General features: G+C 43.8%; 1 protein-coding gene across 1 annotated transcript; it reads right to left on the bottom strand.

Moving 5' to 3' along the window:
• Positions 1 to 2325: 2325 nt before the first annotated feature.
• LOC139456841 (melanocortin receptor 5-like) lies at positions 2326 to 13481 on the bottom strand. The gene is made up of 4 exons (XM_071238393.1): positions 13331 to 13481; positions 12450 to 12640; positions 9534 to 10302; positions 2326 to 2537 (listed from the first exon to the last, which is right to left on the bottom strand). The coding sequence occupies exons 1-4, from the start codon at positions 13479 to 13481 to the stop codon at positions 2326 to 2328; spliced, it is 1323 nt and encodes a 440-aa protein (XP_071094494.1).
• Between the last annotated feature and the right edge of the window lie 5275 nt (positions 13482 to 18756).

Below are 18756 nucleotides of genomic sequence, written 5' to 3'. Positions count from 1 at the left end.
ACTTGCTACTGGAAATTCCTACAGTGCCCTCGCCTGTCGAGCGGCACTAGAACATTACAGAATATTCCATATCAGTCCATGGTATACCGGAAGTTTACACACCACACTAGCATCTATAATATGATAACTTCCTGACGACTGCTTAATTAAATAGTACTACATTCCTGACAACTAATCACTGTCCAAATACAATGCAATGAGCCTCAACCCAATCTCAACAGAAAAAACGTAACACAGTTACAATCATGTTCACCAGTAAAATGCTCTACCATAAAACAGAAGGAATTTATGATACGAAGCTTTTAAAATGAAATCTGCTTCATTAAGGAAATGATATTTTCCATGTCTTTGCTGTAAAATTTAAGCTTTTCTAGATCAGGTCCATCGTTTGTTCTCATTAAATTCATAGTGAGTGAGTTGGGTTTAACGCCGCTTTTATGTGGGAGGAAAGCCCGAAGTGATGCAGGTCTCAGACGTTTACCACTTCAGTGAAACCCACGAGCACGGGTATGGTGCTGACAAACCTAGAAACATAATCGGGGCGAACCGGGATTCGAACCCGCAATCATAGGTTTCTGGCGTGCCCAAGGAACGCAACTCTGCGCAGCGCCTTAGACGAGTGGGCCACCCGTGCCCCCAATTAAATTCATAAATAACAAACTATTTGGATCTAAACCTGTTGAGAAAGCTTTTCCTTCTTCGTAGACTTGCAATCTAGCATCCCTTTCCAGTTGCCCGAAACTGCATGTCAGAAGAGATACGTATTTGTTTATAATTAAAGTGACCTTAGAACTGATTCAAACCTGTGTTTTATGTTTTATGACTTGAAATGGGTAAATGGTAAGAATCTATTTAAATTTTTTTTACAATATGACTTCATGGTGATGGTTTGTTGTTTACAACACGTTCTTTCTTCTTAGGTCCTTTTCCACCAGGTGTTTAATTGTCGGTATCCGGGTTAAGCATGCTCTCAGTAGTCGAATATTGTTAAATATTTAGTGTAGATCGTCAAGCCTTGAATTCGTATGTTGCAACAAGGAACCTTTTTCTTCCTCCTATATCAGGTAATATCTTTTTTTATTCTAGCTAGCTCCAACTTTATTTGAAGTAATTTACAGTGAAATAGGGCATACATGTTTTTACGTTAATGCTCCTGTATGAATTGATAAATCATCCTTTTTGTAACCACTATTTAATTACCTAAAGGGCAAGCTATTTCAACACAGATACTTTGGAGGTTTTAAAACTGTAGGGCATACTTAATCACATATGCTTGACTAAAAATAAATTTGAGAAACGGAAATAGCATAAAACAGACTATAGAAAACGACTGGGGAAAATGCCCCCCCTCCCCCCCCCCCCCAAACGAAAATTCCGCCACTATTGGGATTCCTCTTACTGGGGTTAAAAGTGGTTCCCGGCGTTTAACGCAATTTCAACGTTGATGACGATCGGACCGACGCACAGTCTGCCTGCTTCTGTCTCGGGTTTGTTAATACGTTACCTCTTTTTTTCATCCATTTGATTGACGTGTCCACAACTTATGTCACCTCGGTAACAACACTGAAGATGATTTCAGTAGCTCTCTCAGGGGATTAATCCATGACAGGGCCGAGGGCAGCTGGTGTTTTATTACTCAAACAGGATGTCACGCTAGTTACGGACTGTTAATTGTTATTTTAAATTTTCGTTTTCACAACAATGTATGCAATGATGTTATTTTTGTAGGATTAACAAAAATAGCAGAAACAGTATATGTATAATACACAAAGGCGGTAAAAATATCAGCCAATGAAAACAGCTTTAGGTATGCGCCCTAAAGTTGATTACGGAGCATTCAGCGCTTTCACTTGGATATTTAAGTATCTCTTCGAATATTATCCAGTTTAAATTTAAATTGATTAAATGTACCTCGGAAAATTGATACTCTCAACAAAATCATTTTTGTTACTTTACTTGCCCTTTAGGAAAAACTCCCCTTCTCTCCAGAATTCAGTGTATTTATTTCAGCTTAGTTCGAACACAAATGATTATATCGTGCAAAATGCGTGGAACTTACGTGACCATCATGCATAGATTGTCACCATGTGTGGATATTGGCACACCACAACACACGTGATTTGATTGATTGCATTGTCCGCGTATCCTAATTCAGGTGATCGATGCTCATGGTGTCAATTACTGGACTGTCTGGTCCAGACGCGATTATTTACAGACCGCCGTGATACAACTGAAATATGCTGAGTGCGCTGTAAAACAACATACAAAACAACATAACTCGCAGACGCACATGAAGGGTGTATGTGGTAGGCCGGGCTGGTGCTCCTATGCCGTGTGTTCAGAACCACCACTTGCAGCACGCCTACAGCAGAGGGCAAGGAACCTCTTCCTGACCTGCGGTAGTTTGAAGGCATATATGACTGGGTTGATGACGGAGTTGCAGTACGTCATGACGCTGGTGTAGATGACGTAGTTGTTGGCAGAAGTTGGTGTCATCATGGCAGACTCGCCAGACATGTAGATAGTTACGACCAATGCTGCAAGAAAGGCAGAAGTTTATTTACAGAACAGAATATCCACTTGACGCGTTTCTCCAGATACTTCTGTTCCCAAAGGTGTCCCCGCTGAAACAATGATGAAATATTGCTAAAAGAGGCGTAAATTCATGCTCACCGTTGATAAGGGGGCACGGATGGACCAGTTGTCTGACGCGCCGCGATTCGCTGTGCAGAGTTGCGTCTCTTGGTCACGCCAGAAACCTATGATTGTGGGTTCGAATCCCGGTTCGCCCCGATTATGTTTCTAGGTTTGTCAGCACCATACCCGTGCTCGTGGGTTCCACCGAAGTGGTTAACGTCTGAGACCTGCATCACTTTGGGCTTACCTCCCACATTTAGCTGACACGCCGCGATATAAAAACGGCGTTAAACCATACTCACTCACGCACTCACCCACCGTAAATATATGACGTCAACGTCAGAGACCAATCAGTCTCGACAGATTCCACTAGGATTAGAATTAAAAATAGTGGTGACAATTAAATGAATGGATCACTGAAACTATTCCAGCAATATCACGACGGGGGACACCAGAAATGGACTTCACACATAGTGGGATATAGAACCCGGGCCTTCGGCATGACGAGCGAACGCTTTAACCACTAAGCTACCCCACCGCCCATGAAAATCAGTGATGACACCAGGTGTTCGCGAAAAGAGTAAGCACGCACTGCTTTACCCGTAGCACCCACTACTCTCACGATCTGCGTCCACTCGCGTTCGGGGCGGTCGGGTAGCCTAGTGGTTAAAGCGTTCGCTCGTCACACCGAAGACCCGGGTTCGATTCCCGACATGGGTACAATGTGTGAAGCCCATTTCTGGTGTCCCCCGCCGTGATATTGCTGGAATATTGCTAAAAGCGGCGTAAAACCAAACTCACTCACTCACTCACTCACACTACTCGCGTTCATGCATGTCTTATATTCCAGTTAAACAGTTTCGCCGTGCAGAGTCGCGTCCCTTAGCCGTGGCTGGATCTGCTGGTCGTGGGTTTGAATCCCAGATTCGCCCTGATTATCATCTGTGGTTTGAGAGCACCATATCCTTGCTTTCAGGTTTCAGACCAACGACTTGCTTTACAATGGACTTTAATTTTACATTCAGCTGGTATATAGTCTATAAAGTGGCATCAGGCCCAACTCACTACTATGTTCAAAACGGAGGATAGATATCGGTGACTTTGAGAACAGTCAGACCTGGCCTCAGCTAATAGTGTTATTCCCATGGGATGGAAACTTCTCTCCAATGCATTGATCACTGCAAAGCCAAAGCTTAAAATCTAACATTTGCATAGAGACCATGCTATTTGTACAAATTTCCAAAACAGCCAATTTGCTTCTGTTTGTAATACGATATGAGTGTGATGCTTTTATTGATCACCAATTCATACATCAGATTGGTTATGACAAACATCAATATTGCAAACATGCAGGCTTAATGGAAAATATAGGTGCTGTTATTGTACTGCTAATGATTAAAAGCATATCCTCCTGAACGATTAAGCATGAAGCGGATCTGTCTGTCACACTCATTACATAAAGCACGTTATGTTATGTCCCCAGCCCTGTCTATCCTGTTCCGGCTTTTGCATGGCATCAATATTCGCACAGTAACAACGCTCGGGATGTTGTTCTTATGCACAATAGGGGTGCACGGGTGGCCCAGTCGTCTAAGGCGCCGCGATTCGCTGTGCAGAGTTGCGTCCCATGGACACGCCAGAAACCTATGATTGTTGGTTCGAATCCCGGTTCGCCCCGATTATGTTTCTAGGTTTGTCAGCGCCATACCCGTGCTCGTGGGTTTCACCGAAGTGGTAAACGTCTGAGACCCGCATCACTTCGGGCTTTCCTCCCACATTAAGCTGACACGCCGCGATTTAACTGGAATACTGTTAAAAGCGGCGTTAAACCCAACTCACTCACTCACTTATGCACAATACATTGTAATGTTTGTTCCGAGAAATATGAACCTTTCAACACACCATGGCTATAATAATAAAACCTCAACGCCAGAAAATATCCGAAGACACAGGTTCCTTTGGGCGCAAAAGGCAAAGCAGTGCAGAAAAATATGTCAGTGGGCCACTGAAAAATCAATGACATCAAGCGTTCCCGAAAGGCTAAGAATGTCATACCCTACCGGTAGCACCCGATATTCTCACAATGTGCATCAGAAAGTATGTGTTTATCGCCTGAGGCAGCAACTGTCCTGCCATGCGACGACGGCATGTAAACGTACCATGGATCACTGACAATCAGTGTCGCCTGAGGCCGCAACACTCCTGCCATGCGACAACGGCCTGTAAACATACCATGGATCACTGACAATAAGTGTCGCCTGAGGCCGCAACACTCCTGACATGCGACGACGGCATGTAAACATACCATGGATCACTGACAATCAGTGTCGCCTGAGGCCGCAACACTCCTGACATGCGACGACGGCCTGTAAACATACCATGGATCACTGACAATCAGTGTCGCCTGAGGCCGCAACACTCCTGACATGCGACGACGGCATGTAAACATACCATGGATCACTGACAATCAGTGTCGCCTGAGGCCGCAACACTACTGACAAGCGACGGCGTCATGTAAACATACCATGGATCACTGACAATCAGTGTCGCCTGAGGCCGCAACACTCCTGACATGCGACGGCGGCATGTAAACGTACCATGGATCACTGACAATCAGTGTCGCCTGAGGCCGCAACACTCCTGACATGCGACGACGGCATGTAAACGTACCATGGATCACTGGCAATCAGTGTCGCCTGAGGCCGCAACACTCCTGACATGCGACGGCGGCATGTAAACATACCATGGATCACTGACAATCAGTGTCGCCTGAGGCCGCAACACTCCTGACATGCGACGACGTCATGTAAACATACCATGGATCACAGACAATCAGTGTCGCCTGAGGCCGCAACACTCCTGACATGCGACGACGGCATGTAAACATACCATGGATCACTGACAATCAGTGTCGCCTGAGGCCGCAACACTCCTGACATGCGACGACGGCATGTAAACATACCATGGATCACTGACAATCAGTGTCGCCTGAGGCCGCAACACTCCTGACATGCGACGACGGCCTGTAAACATACCATGGATCACTGACAATCAGTGTCGCCTGAGGCCGCAACACTCCTGACATGCGACGACGGCATGTGAACGTACCATGGATCAATGATATTCAGTGTCGCCTGAGGCCGCAACACTCCTGACATGCGACGACGGCATGTAAACGTACCATGGATCACTGACAATCAGTGTTGCCTGAGGCCGCAACATTCCTGACATGCGACGACGTCATGTAAACATACCATGGATCACTGACAATCAGTGTCGCCTGAGGCCGCAACACTCCTGACATGCGACGGCGACATGTAAACATACCATGGATCACTGACAATCAGTGTCGCCTGAGGCCGCAACACTCCTGACATGCGACGACGGCATGTAAACATACCATGGATCACTGACAATCAGTGTCGCCTGAGGCCGCAACACTCCTGACATGCGACGACGGCCTGTAAACATACCATGGATCACTGACAATCAGTGTCGCCTGAGGCCGCAACACTCCTGACATGCGACGACGGCATGTGAACGTACCATGGATCAATGATATTCAGTGTCGCCTGAGGCCGCAACACTCCTGACATGCGACGACGGCATGTAAACGTACCATGGATCACTGACAATCAGTGTTGCCTGAGGCCGCAACACTCCTGACATGCGACGACGGCATGTGAACGTACCATGGATCAATGATATTCAGTGTCGCCTGAGGCCGCAACACTCCTGACATGCGACGACGGCATGTAAACGTACCATGGATCACTGACAATCAGTGTTGCCTGAGGCCGCAACACTCCTGACATGCGACGACGTCATGTAAACATACCATGGATCACTGACAATCAGTGTCGCCTGAGGCCGCAACACTCCTGACATGCGACGACGGCCTGTAAACATACCATGGATCACTGACAATCAGTGTCGCCTGAGGCCGCAACACTACTGACATGCGACGACGGCCTGTAAACGTACCATGGATCACTGACAATCAGTGTCGCCTGAGGCCGCAACACTCCTGACATGCGACGACGGCATGTGAACGTACCATGGATCACTGACAATCAGTGTTGCCTGAGGCCGCAACACTCCTGACATGCGACGACGGCATGTAAACGTACCATGGATCACTGACAATCAGTGTTGCCTGAGGCCGCAACACTCCTGACATGCGACGACGTCATGTAAACATACCATGGATCACTGACAATCAGTGTCGCCTGAGGCCGCAACACTCCTGACATGCGACGGCGACATGTAAACATACCATGGATCACTGACAATCAGTGTCGCCTGAGGCCGCAACACTCCTGCCATGCGACGACGGCATGTAAACATACCATGGATCACTGACAATCAGTGTCGCCTGAGGCCGCAACACTACTGACAAGCGACGACGGCCTGTAAACATACCATGGATCACTGACAATCAGTGTCGCCTGAGGCCGCAACACTCCTGACATGCGACGGCGGCATGTAAACATACCATGGATCACTGGCAATCAGTGTCGCCTGAGGCCGCAACACTCCTGACATGCGACGACGGCATGTAAACGTACCATGGATCACTGACAATCAGTGTCGCCTGAGGCCGCAACACTACTGACAAGCGACGACGGCCTGTAAACATACCATGGATCACTGACAATCAGTGTCGCCTGAGGCCGCAACACTACTGACAAGCGACGACGTCATGTAAACATACCATGGATCACTGACAATCAGTGTCGCCTGAGGCCGCAACACTCCTGACATGCGACGACGGCATGTAAACGTACCATGGATCACTGACAATCAGTGTCGCCTGAGGCCGCAACACTCCTGACATGCGACGACGGCATGTAAACATACCATGGATCACTGACAATCAGTGATGACACCATGTGTGTATGACATGCTTAGCCTTTCACCAACACTCATATCCAGTGGTCCATTCACCACTGTGCTGCCATTTGCGCCAAATGTAATCTGTTTCGGCAGATAATCGAGGCCGATTTTTTTGTTTTCTGGCGTTGACGTTCTATATTAAAGAGGGTTGAAACCTTGCGTGAACAGGATAATGACAACAAGTCTTCTTTCCATTGTGTTCGCGTCACATCATGGAGGACGTTCAACTTCGACTACTGTAGGTGAAGTTGCCACGTTATGAAGACCTTTTCTCAAAAACCGAAAAAACCCTTTTCTTTTTAGCGAAAAGCAAACCTGCTAAAACCTTACATGGGTCATTGACACGGTGAGGAGGTTTGATTTATCTAAAGACATTGATATTGAAAATATAGTTAGTGACAACAAACTATTCCAAATCAAATTCATATATCAAGGGTGGACTTCTCAGAGGACAAACGGTCAAGACAAATGAACCATTGCGAAGGGGATATTTGTTATTATTTCTGTCAGTACTGTACAGTAGTCTATCATCAATTTAAGCAGGGCAGAGAATGAATAGGTTGGTAGAAAGTACACTCGACGTTTGAATGTCATCTTCCCGGAGCAAGAGAGTTAACTGACTTTAAAAGTCCAGTTTCCACCCATGCCGAACTTGGCTGTAATTACTGGGCTCGATCGTAGCGCCACAAGTGGCTATTACCAGTTATGTCCCTTCTAAGCCTCTCCTATTGACCAATCAGATTCCACCTCTCGTATCACTTGCGTTTACTTCACCCAAAATGTTGGCGCCACATGCACAAAGCGATCTTAGTGCTAAGACTATTGTAAGCCTATGTTAAAGTATGGGCGTTATGATCATCTTAGCGCTAAGATCGCTTTGTGCAAGTGGGCCCTGATCGATAATCAAGATCTATATTGTGATAAAACGGGTCTTATATCGCGAAATGCATCAAATCACGTGAGCACCTTGATTAAAAACATGAAGAGATTTGGAAAATATCTGCTGACATCGAGTTAGCGGTGCACATGCTTTGCAAATCCTGCAATCGACCGATATCTGCACACGACAGTTTACGAACCGGATTTCGATTTCGATGCGCGATTTTGATTGGACTCTGCATAGACTCGTTAGTCCAGCCAAAATGTAACTCCATAATATCAGCCTAGTTCGGCAAGGGTGGAAACTGGGAATTTTATAGTTAGTTAACTCACTTGCCTCGGGAAGATGTTTGAATGCGGGACCTCATTACACTTTTATAAACATTTTCCGAAACTGCAATTTGTACCTGGTGCTGCCTTGTCAGGTCCTGATCTAAGTTCCGTATTTTTCCCTTGTGTTCAGAACATCACAGGCTTTAGTCATACTTGGTTTTGAGCGCGTATTTATACACCTAGTTAGCTACGTGTTGAGGTGGAGACAACCTTTGTATGAGGTTGTTGTGTAACCTTAACACACTTGCTACAAATCAACATAGGCACATTTCTTGAACTCCTAGCACTATCATTCACCTTTCATGGTACAGCGGGGGACCTCAAGGGCCTTAAGCTCTTGGAATCCATGTCGAATACGCATCTGAAATTTTGGCATGATTGAACAGCAATTCATCGATAAGGCTAATAATAAGAGTATACCGATTGTAAATTAAAACATATCCTTTAAAGACATTCGAATTAGAAAACTGATATCAAATATTGGCATCAACAATTAGTTGTTGGTATTTAAAGCTATTCAGTATGTAACCAGGCGAGCCACAACGACGAGGCGTGTTTTTGTATTAGAGCCTTTAAATGAACATAACATCGAGTGTTCTTGAATTGGAAACTAATAACGTCACTTCAGCACTTAGTTGTGGGATATTTAAAAACAAATTGTTCGCAGGTCCTGCTTGATATCCTCGGTTGTAATAAACATTTAATCGCTCGACTCTCACCCTGCATAAAAAAAATGCGCGTTTTGAAAGAGTAACTGACTCACTCACTGTGGGCAAAAGTCAACTTACCCAGTGGTAGAATTGTGACTAGGTAGGCGCCAATCAGAAACATCACAGTCTTGGCAAACTTCAGGCTCTTCCTAGTCTCGCTCTTGCTGTTTACTTCTGTGGCAGCTATGGCCCTCGTATGTCTCCGGGCAACGAGATATATCCGGGTGTACATCGTAACGATGACACCAACAGGGATGTAAAACGTCACTAACCCAAAAATTATGAACTCGTTGGAGAGGACTGTAAATAGTGAACACGGAGGCTCTGAAGGTTTGGGTACTTTCCTCCAACCGTAGACAGGAAGGAGGCCGAGGTTGACTGAGAAGACCCAGATAGCAGCCGACATGATGGACACGGTCTTCCTGGTGATGACATCCTGGTAGCGGTAAGGATAGACAATCTGCACGAACCTGTCCAATGTTAGTAGGGCAAGGTGGTACACGGAACCACACAAAAAGATAAAGGTCCCACCAAGCCGAATGAGACACTCGGCAGAGTTCATGAAGAAAGCAATATGGTGGACAACGTTGTGAATGACCAACAGCCCCGTCAGCATGTCGGTGACGGCAAGGTGGCACATCACCAGATCTGTGGCCTCCAGACTCGTCCTCTTCACCAAGGTATCCAGGACAAAGGCGTTCGAGGACAGAGCAAGAATTCCTATTACCAAAATAACGCCGTTCACCGCCAACGACGTCGCTGTTACGCCATGACCATTCAACGTCGTGAATAGTATTAACGCTGCACTGCTAACAGTGTTGTTGGCCATATTACCATTCGCTTCCGTCTTAATCAGAGTCAGAAGCAATTGTGAAGCTCTCACATCGTCCTCATATGGTGTTTAGTTTGAATTTGCCATGTTAATTAGCCGACACAAACAGGAGAGAGTATATCTGTAAATAATCTGAGACTCAATACAAACACGAACAAGCTCGCATACATTTCCTCATTTGTGGATAATCGAATAACGCTCTGAAACCCTTTGTTTGGTCAATGTATACGTATGATTTATGGCATCTTCTGTGTGACGGCGAGCTTTGTTTTGGAAGGGTTGGACAGGTGCTTTGTAACTGTAGTCTTCAATTCTTAATACCAGGCCAATTTCCAATGCAATACATCAATGTTTATGTGGATGTTAACATAGTCGACCACTCCACAATATCCTGTTCTCCTGATCGTTCATCAACAGAGGGACACGAACAGAGAATCGTATTCCACACCACAACGGATATGACAATGTAGAGCAAAGCACAAAGCTGTTTTCACCAGCACTGGCACTTAACGCATGTCTTCCTTTGAATACCGAATGTCACTGCTAATGGTATTGAAGGTATATTTGACCTCTAGCGGCACTGGCGGATGTGTCGTCCAAGCCGAATCACTTTGAGCAGAGTTGTGTTCTTCAAGTGCCAGTATCGTCTGGCCGTAGACTGGAGTCAAATGTTTGCAATGATTGTTTCTTGGTCTGCAAGCACCATACCCGTGCAAAGAAAGATACGACTAACGGGAACGGGTGGTCAGACTCGCTGACTTGGTTCATGCATGTTATCGTATCCCAATTGTGTAGATCGATGCTCACGATGTCAATCACTGGATAGTCGGGTCCAGACTCGATTATTAACAGATCGCTGTTATATAGCTGAACTATTGATGAGTGCGGCGTTAAACAACAAACAAACAAGGAATGTTAGTCCATATCAGTTTTGTTTTATCCACATTAACTCATAAAACAAAACAAAAATACACGATAAAAACTTTCCAAAGTGTTTAAAACCGCACAGAAGCATTTAAGTCATGTAAGCGTTATATCATCAGCGAATCGAGCCAATACATATTTCTCATTTCCTTGATTAATTCCCTTTATTTTATTATTAATACACACCATAATACCTAAAACTTGTACACAAAATAAGAAGATGTAAGGGAGCTATAGCTATCCTCGCTCTGTTATGTAATATTATGAGGCCAACCCATTGACGTAACATCCTCGAATCCATGTCATTGTAAAGAGTTTCGAACCATTGTAGTTGTATAATTTTGTCTATCCACGGAATCGAAAGCTTTCTCAAAATCAGTTAAAAGTAGAAAGCCGGGAATCTGAAACGTTTCAGTATGTTCCAAGACATAGTAGTCTACTAACTTCTCCAAAATACCTACCAACAAGAAAACCTTGTTGATTTTCACTTACACCAGGTTGTTGTACAAAGGCATTGAAAACTGTTCTTGTCACGTCACATACAGCCACAAGGTTGGGTATCTCGAGTGACCGCCCCGGGCAGCAATCACGGCTCTGCATCTCCTCGGCACTAACTGGATAAGTGTACGAATTCTGGCCTGCGGAATTCTGCGCCATTCTGCTTGTAACGCTTGACCATTTGTGGAAGTGTCTACGGCGTGTTCTGACGCTGACGTTCACGTCGATCGAGTTCCTTCCAGCGGTGTTCAACTGGGTTGAGATCTGGAGATCTTGACGGCCAGGGCAAGACGTTGATGTTGGCATTATAAAGGTAGCCTAGCGTGACACGAGCTGTGTGCGGTGGAGCGTTGTCCTGTTAAAACAGCTCCCTCTGGTGGACAATGATTGGAAGAAGGTGAAGTTGAAGAATTTGATTCATGTAGCGATTTGCTGTCAATTTCCCCTGAACCACAACCAAGTCAGATCTTGTGGTGTAGGATATGACCCATCACACCATGACACTACCGCCACCGAATTTGTCGAATTCACGTACACAATGTGCGGCAAAACGCTTATTTCGATGACGATAAACACGTTGGATTCCATCTCCCCGGTGAAGAAAAAAAAATCGTGATTCATCGCTAAACCACACTCATCTCCAGTTTCTCAAATTCGCTGTCGATGGATTTTTGTTGCAAAACAGGGACGATAACTGGTCTTCTGGGTCGGATTCCAGCCTCGCGATGATGGTTCCTGACAGTCTGGTCCGATATCCTCCTCAAACCAGAGATGCGTCTTGCAGTCTCCGTCGCTGTGGCATTGCGATGACGTAGGTCGAACGTACCATGTAGCATCCTGTGCAGGGGTGGTAACTCTTGGTCGGCCTGTTCTCGGACGGTCTGCAGTGGAATTGAACTGTGTGTATCGGTCGCAAAGGCGGCAAATGGTGCTGTGGTGGACGTTGAAGTGGCTTGCAACAGAAGACTGCGATACCCTTCTTTGGATACGTCTTATGGCGATGTTCCGATGAAGAGCGCTGAGTCTCGGCATTTTCGAACTTGAAAAATGTTGACAATTGAATGACAAATTATTGGCTTGTGCTTGCCTTTTTATAGCCAATGCCACGTGTTACGAATGTCATAACTTGCAAGTGCGTTTTTCTTTACTATTTTCCTCAATGACATTTTTCAACAAGTGTGAAAACAATGCCGTTTAAAACGTTTTGACGCACTATTTGTCGAATATCAGGCCACCAACATTTTCCAATAACATATATCCAATTAATTTTTTTTAAGATACCGGATATCGTGCAAAATGCGTGGATCGCACGTGATCATCATGCATAGATCGTATCCATGTGTTCAGATATTGACACACCACAACACACGTAACTTGATTGATTGCATTTCCTCGTATCCCAATTAAGGTGATCGGTGCTCAGGTGATCGATGCCCTGGACTGTCTGGTTCAGACGCGATTATTTACAGACCGCCGTGATACAGCTGAAATATTGCTGAGTGCGCTGTTAAACAACATACAAAACAACATAACTCGCAGACGCACATGAAGGGTGTATGTGGTAGGCCGGGCTGGTGCTCCTATGCCGTGTGTTCAGAACCACCACTTGCAGCAAGCCTACAGCAGAGGGCAAGGAACCTCTTCCTGACCGGTGGTAGTTTGAAGGCATATATGACGGGGTTGATGACGGAGTTGCAGTACGTCATGACGCTGGTGTAGATGACGTAATTGTTGGCAGAAGTTGGTGTCATCATGGCTGACCCGCCAGACATGTAGATAGTTGCGACCAATGCTGCAAGAAAGGCAGCAGTATATATAAACTACAAGTAGGTTTGGGATATTCGAAAACAACAACTGGTTACAGAAATACAAAGAGGTATCGAGTGATGGTAATGGATGGATAAGAACATGACGCACTGGGCGTAACATGACAATTGCCCAAACATTCTGGCGATGTATTGTAAGGGTGCAAACAATCAAGCAAGATGACAGGGGTGTGTAGTAAAAGAATGAACCCTTTATCAGTCATGGGTCATACGCCCACTCCTCTAGCAGCGCCCAGCCCAGTTTGGCTGACGTAGGAGGGTGGCATTTGACGTCGGCGTACAGGTCTTCTGTTCATGTCCCAGACGAAACGTTGACCAGCATGGCGCGCAAACTGTACAACTATTGGCGCCAGTATGCTGTTGGTAGTACTGTCCAGTGACCCTACCATGGACAATATGTAGTGCCGTTCTTGCAGTCATAGTGATCCCGCCCAATATAATTACAGACCCACCCCCAAATCTGTCACGTTGCTTAACACTGACGTTCGCATGACGTCCGTTTGGACGCTTCCAGACACGCCCTCACCTATATCGAGAAAGTCCAGAGTGAAAACATCGGCGATTCCCCTATTTTCTACGCTCTAAACACCACTAGTGACTGACCAGAATGTGTCGATTTATTAACGCTGGTACACTGGATGAGGATAAAATAAACTCTCGGCAGGTATAGAACTGTCTTAGATTTATCTTAGATGTACGACATTCTTACGATATCCTAGGGCTACGATAGTTTCGAATATTGGCTATGGCAGTCTACGCCTTCCCTACGATAATTTTACGATAATTTTAGGGCTAAGATCGTTTCGAAAATCTGGGCCCTGGTCCGAAACTTGAACTCAAGTGGCCTGAAGCAAGTGAAAAGCGATTTGATTGGCTGTTTGAGCTCGATTTCTTGAAGTCTGGTTCTGATTAATTGATTCTTGACTTTTGTTGTCGAGGGCGCACTGTGAGGGGTCGACCATTATCATTTTGTGTCTGCAGAAACCTCATCCAAAGTCTGCAATCCACAGACTAAGACATATTGAAAATAATGGCTACCTCTCGCTGAGTTCTACCTGTCATTATCCCTTTGGTGTTTACGACGTATTCCCAATCTGATCACAAATACTTCATTAAATCAAGAGTAGAGCGTTTACGTGTTATAGTGCAAAATCAACAATACCAATGCCTCAGCGATTTGACGACCTTTCTCTGAAGTGTCAAAATCAGAAATGACCCACTGCCATTAAAATTACTTTGCAATAATCTGTATTGATTTGTAAACCCAGATAATTGATAGTTGTATAACATGTTTTGTTATTTGTTGGTTTCACACTGGATTCTTTTGCGTATATATTTCTGGGTTAATTTATTGTGTCCAAGATGAAGTCGGCACGTAACGTTATATTTTAAAGCCTCATCAGTCCCAACTGACAATTTGATTCGTTTTGTAATAGTATAAGAAGTTGAATATTTTATTAATCAGTACCTCATACATCACATTGGTGATTACAATCATCGATATTGCAACAGGCAGGCTTAACGGGGAATATGAATACTGTTATTGTACTTGGAACGATCAAATGTAAAGCATACCCTAAAGAATGGTTGCATTTGTAGCTTGAAGCTGATTTGTTTGTCTTCATATATAAACAAATGCGACACCACCCTTTCAATATATCCATAAGAATATGTACGATTCAGACTTCATCATGAGCATGTGTTTATGAATCACAATCAAACAGATATCATACCAGGTGTTCGAGAAACGGTGGCACCCGTCACAAACACATGCAAAGGCAAGTCAAATGTTCACCCTGACCCCCCCCCCCCCCCCCCCCCCCCTCTGCACAGCGAATCGCGGCGCCTTAGACGACTGGGCCACCCGTGCACCCCAGATCCATTTCAACATTGATGGATGGTTTTGCGGCGTTAGGCCACAAGGGGTGTGAATGACGGGTGCTACCAATAGAGCAGGAGATGTTTACCCATTTCGCGAACACCTGATGTCATCAGTGATTTTCAGTAGCCCCATCAATACTATTTTTGCCTTTTGTGCCCAATTGGGGTCTGTTTCGGCAGATCATCGATACTGATTATTCCCTGGGGGTGACGTTTTGAATTCAAAATCGTCAAAGAGAAACTTTGCGTGAAAAAGGATGGCGTTCTACTTCGGTCATTGTAAACTATCTTGCCACATTATTTAATGTATGTCGTCGTCAGGAAGTTACTATATTAGATGCTAGTGTGGCGTGTAAACTTCCGGTATACCGTAGACTTAGGTGGAATATTCTGTGATGTTCTAGTGCGGCTAGACTGGTGCGGGCACTATGTAGAAATTTCCATTACATCAGGACCAGCTTTCATGTGAGGATCATTTATCATCGCTGATTCCATGCCTGGCCCATCTCGGAAGCTTTACCAGTGTCGCCGTTGGGTTAATATATAAAATCATCACTGACTTTTGCTATCGCCACGGTCATTTTGTTTCTGATACTGACCAATGACATATGATACATAGCTATTGAGTATTGTACTACCACTCTTGCTGTGGAGTAATTTGTATTGATTTGTAAGCCGAGTGAATTTAAAAACAACAACATTTCTTGATTGTAAACCATTCGTTTCACAGTGTTCTTTTACGTACAAATTTCTGGGTTAACAGATGTTGTTTCAATTTGGGAATCAACACGTAACATTAGTCAGATAGTTTCTCAATAATTTAACATGATTCTTTTTGAATGAAAGCAAACCTGTTGAAATCATACATGGGTCACTGACACCGTGAGGAGGTTTGATTTTGTTGAAGTCGTTAATAATGTATAAATACAACACTCCAGAAGCCACAAGACCCAGACAGATGAACCATTGCTCAGGGGGTATGTGTTGCTTCTTACTGTCAGTACTGTGAACTAGTATACCTTACTTTGTTTCATTATTGGGAATAAATAATCAATTTAAGTAGGGAAATAACAACAGGCGAAAATGCATAAGTTTGCATGTAGAACATGACAAATGCGTCCGAGGACAGCGCAAGGATTACTTTAACCAAAATAACGCTGTTCATCGCCAACGACGTCGCTGTGACCACTCAATAGTATCACCGCTACACGGCATATGGTCATATTACCATTCGCTTCCGTCTTACTCAGAATCACAACAAGAGTGAAGTTCTCACATCGTCCTTATATGGTGTAAATATTGACCATTTCATGTTGATCGTATAATATTATGCACAATCAACATGAAATGATTAGAAAAGGATGCATATAATCAATAAACTCTTCACTAACACGAATCTGATCGCATCGTTGACCTTTGCACAAGCCCACATGCGTTTCCCGATCTGTGGATTATCGACTAACGCTCTGAAAACCATTAAATGGCCGATATTTTCGCCTATCTTGTCAGCGAGTGTTGGAAGGGTTAATCAGATGATTTGTAACTATATTCTAAAGTGCACAATACCAGACCGAATGCTTTCTAATACAATCCATCGGTGTCCACGTGGGTGTGAATGTACCTGACCTCTTCATAATGTACCGTTCTCCTGGAGACGGCGTGGTCGTTCATCACCAGAGAGACGCCTACAGAGAATCGAGTCATGAGACATGAGATATTATTTCGGTACTCAGAAGACAGAGGCCCATGTACAATAAGCAAAACAATTTTTGGCGAGATATTACATGATTTAGACACAATGTAACTATCAGTCGCAGATGTAAATCAGCTTGTGCAATAATCAAATAATATAATAAATTATGTTAAGCCCAGAGTCCACATCAATCTTGCATGTACCTCAAACAGGTGTAATAAATATGTAGCAATTATTTGCACATGGTCAGCTTCACCATTTTTCAATATCAGAGTTAATTTATACATAATCATATTTTGGTATTCCCATCCCTTGAGATACTTTGATCTTAGGTCAATACAAAGTGGAAAGACATGTATGCTGAAAAGTATAATGTATTTATTACATTACGAACTAACGAGAGAAAAATAAGATATGTGTGTACAGTCCGCACACATATGGATATTTACTGAAGTAAGTTGGCTTCAAACGTTTTAGCACGTCGCAGCACACTTGTATCCTCGCACCCGTATGGTCGCTTTTCTCCTGGTGGGTCACATATTGTGTGCCCCAAATTTCTGACCCATTACATAAATTTGGGCTTAATAATATCAAATATTCCGAACAAGTCTTCAATATTAATTTAATTTTCCAAAATTCTTCTAAAATGCCCAAACGGACCCGACTGCTTTTTTTGCTTGATTACTTAAACACATTTTTGTTCTAGTCCAAGAGATTTTAGGAGTAAACAACACACCTATATATCCATAAAGGGAAACCGTTTCTAAGTGTACCCCATTATAAAACCATTTTTTATAATTTCGTAATATTCCTCCATTTCTAAAAAAACTATAATTTTGGTTTAGAAACATAAATCTTCACACCTGTGTCATTACAAAACATTGCCACTCTATTTATCGGTTTCTGTAGTCTAACTGTTGTATCTGCACATTGTGCTACATCAGCAGCAGGTGTATAAATATTTGTATCTCTACTGTATCAAAATTTCCCTTCTACCATTTTCATGAAGAGTCTATTTCCCAATTCAGTTATAAAGAGGGAAAACAACAATACTCTCAGGTTGCATGGAAATTATTTCGTTTAACCTTTTAACCACAGGAATTGTCATCATACCTTCTATGACTCTGATAAACCGAATACCCATACCTTGTTTTCTAAATGCCTTAAATAATACCTGATGATCAATATTATCAAAAGCCTTAGCAAAATCAATAATAATACAATATAATCTGCAATAATACAATAGGTATTTCTGCACTAGTCTTTGTAAGATAAATATGGTGTCAATTATCTGTTCGTATCAACATCTTCTCACCATCTCTGATAATGTCTGTAGCTTGTCCTGCTTGAACATAAATGATTAACATGTTTACTTTTTCCGTCAGTTTTATAAAGTTTCAGTTTGTAGCAAAATTTAAGCTTCGAGAACTTGTTCAGAATTCTAGCCCTTAAATGTCAATGACGACTATAATACCCGAAAAGATCCTGGTTGGAATTGGTCTTCAGAAACCCATACTTCCGTTAAAGGCGACTATACATGTCTTAAGAAGCGATTAATGGGATCGGGTGGTCAGACCCTCTTGGTTGATGCATGTCATCGTTTCCCAATTGGGTGGATCGATGCTCATGACATCAACACTGAAATGT

Source organism: Haliotis cracherodii, unplaced genomic scaffold, assembly GCF_022045235.1.
Source record: "Haliotis cracherodii isolate W230 unplaced genomic scaffold, xgHalCrac1.p SCAF_1, whole genome shotgun sequence".
In the NCBI taxonomy this organism is placed as follows: domain Eukaryota; kingdom Metazoa; phylum Mollusca; class Gastropoda; order Lepetellida; family Haliotidae; genus Haliotis; species Haliotis cracherodii.
The sequence above is the reverse complement of the archived record's forward strand: the minus strand, read 5'-3'. Positions and strand labels throughout refer to the sequence as shown.

What these genes read in the sequence shown, in the direction of transcription:
- LOC139456841 (XM_071238393.1), bottom strand. Translation starts at nt 13,481, where the DNA reads ATGTCTGGCGGGTCAGCCATGATGACACCAACTTCTGCCAACAATTAC. An exon ending in GAGGTTCCTTGCCCTCTGCT is followed by an intron (nt 12,641 to 13,330) that starts GTAGGCTTGCTG and finishes CGTCCACCACAG; the next exon opens with CACCATTTGCCGCCTTTGCG. An exon ending in GGAGGATATCGGACCAGACT is followed by an intron (nt 10,303 to 12,449) that starts GTCAGGAACCAT and finishes ACTCTGATTAAG; the next exon opens with ACGGAAGCGAATGGTAATAT.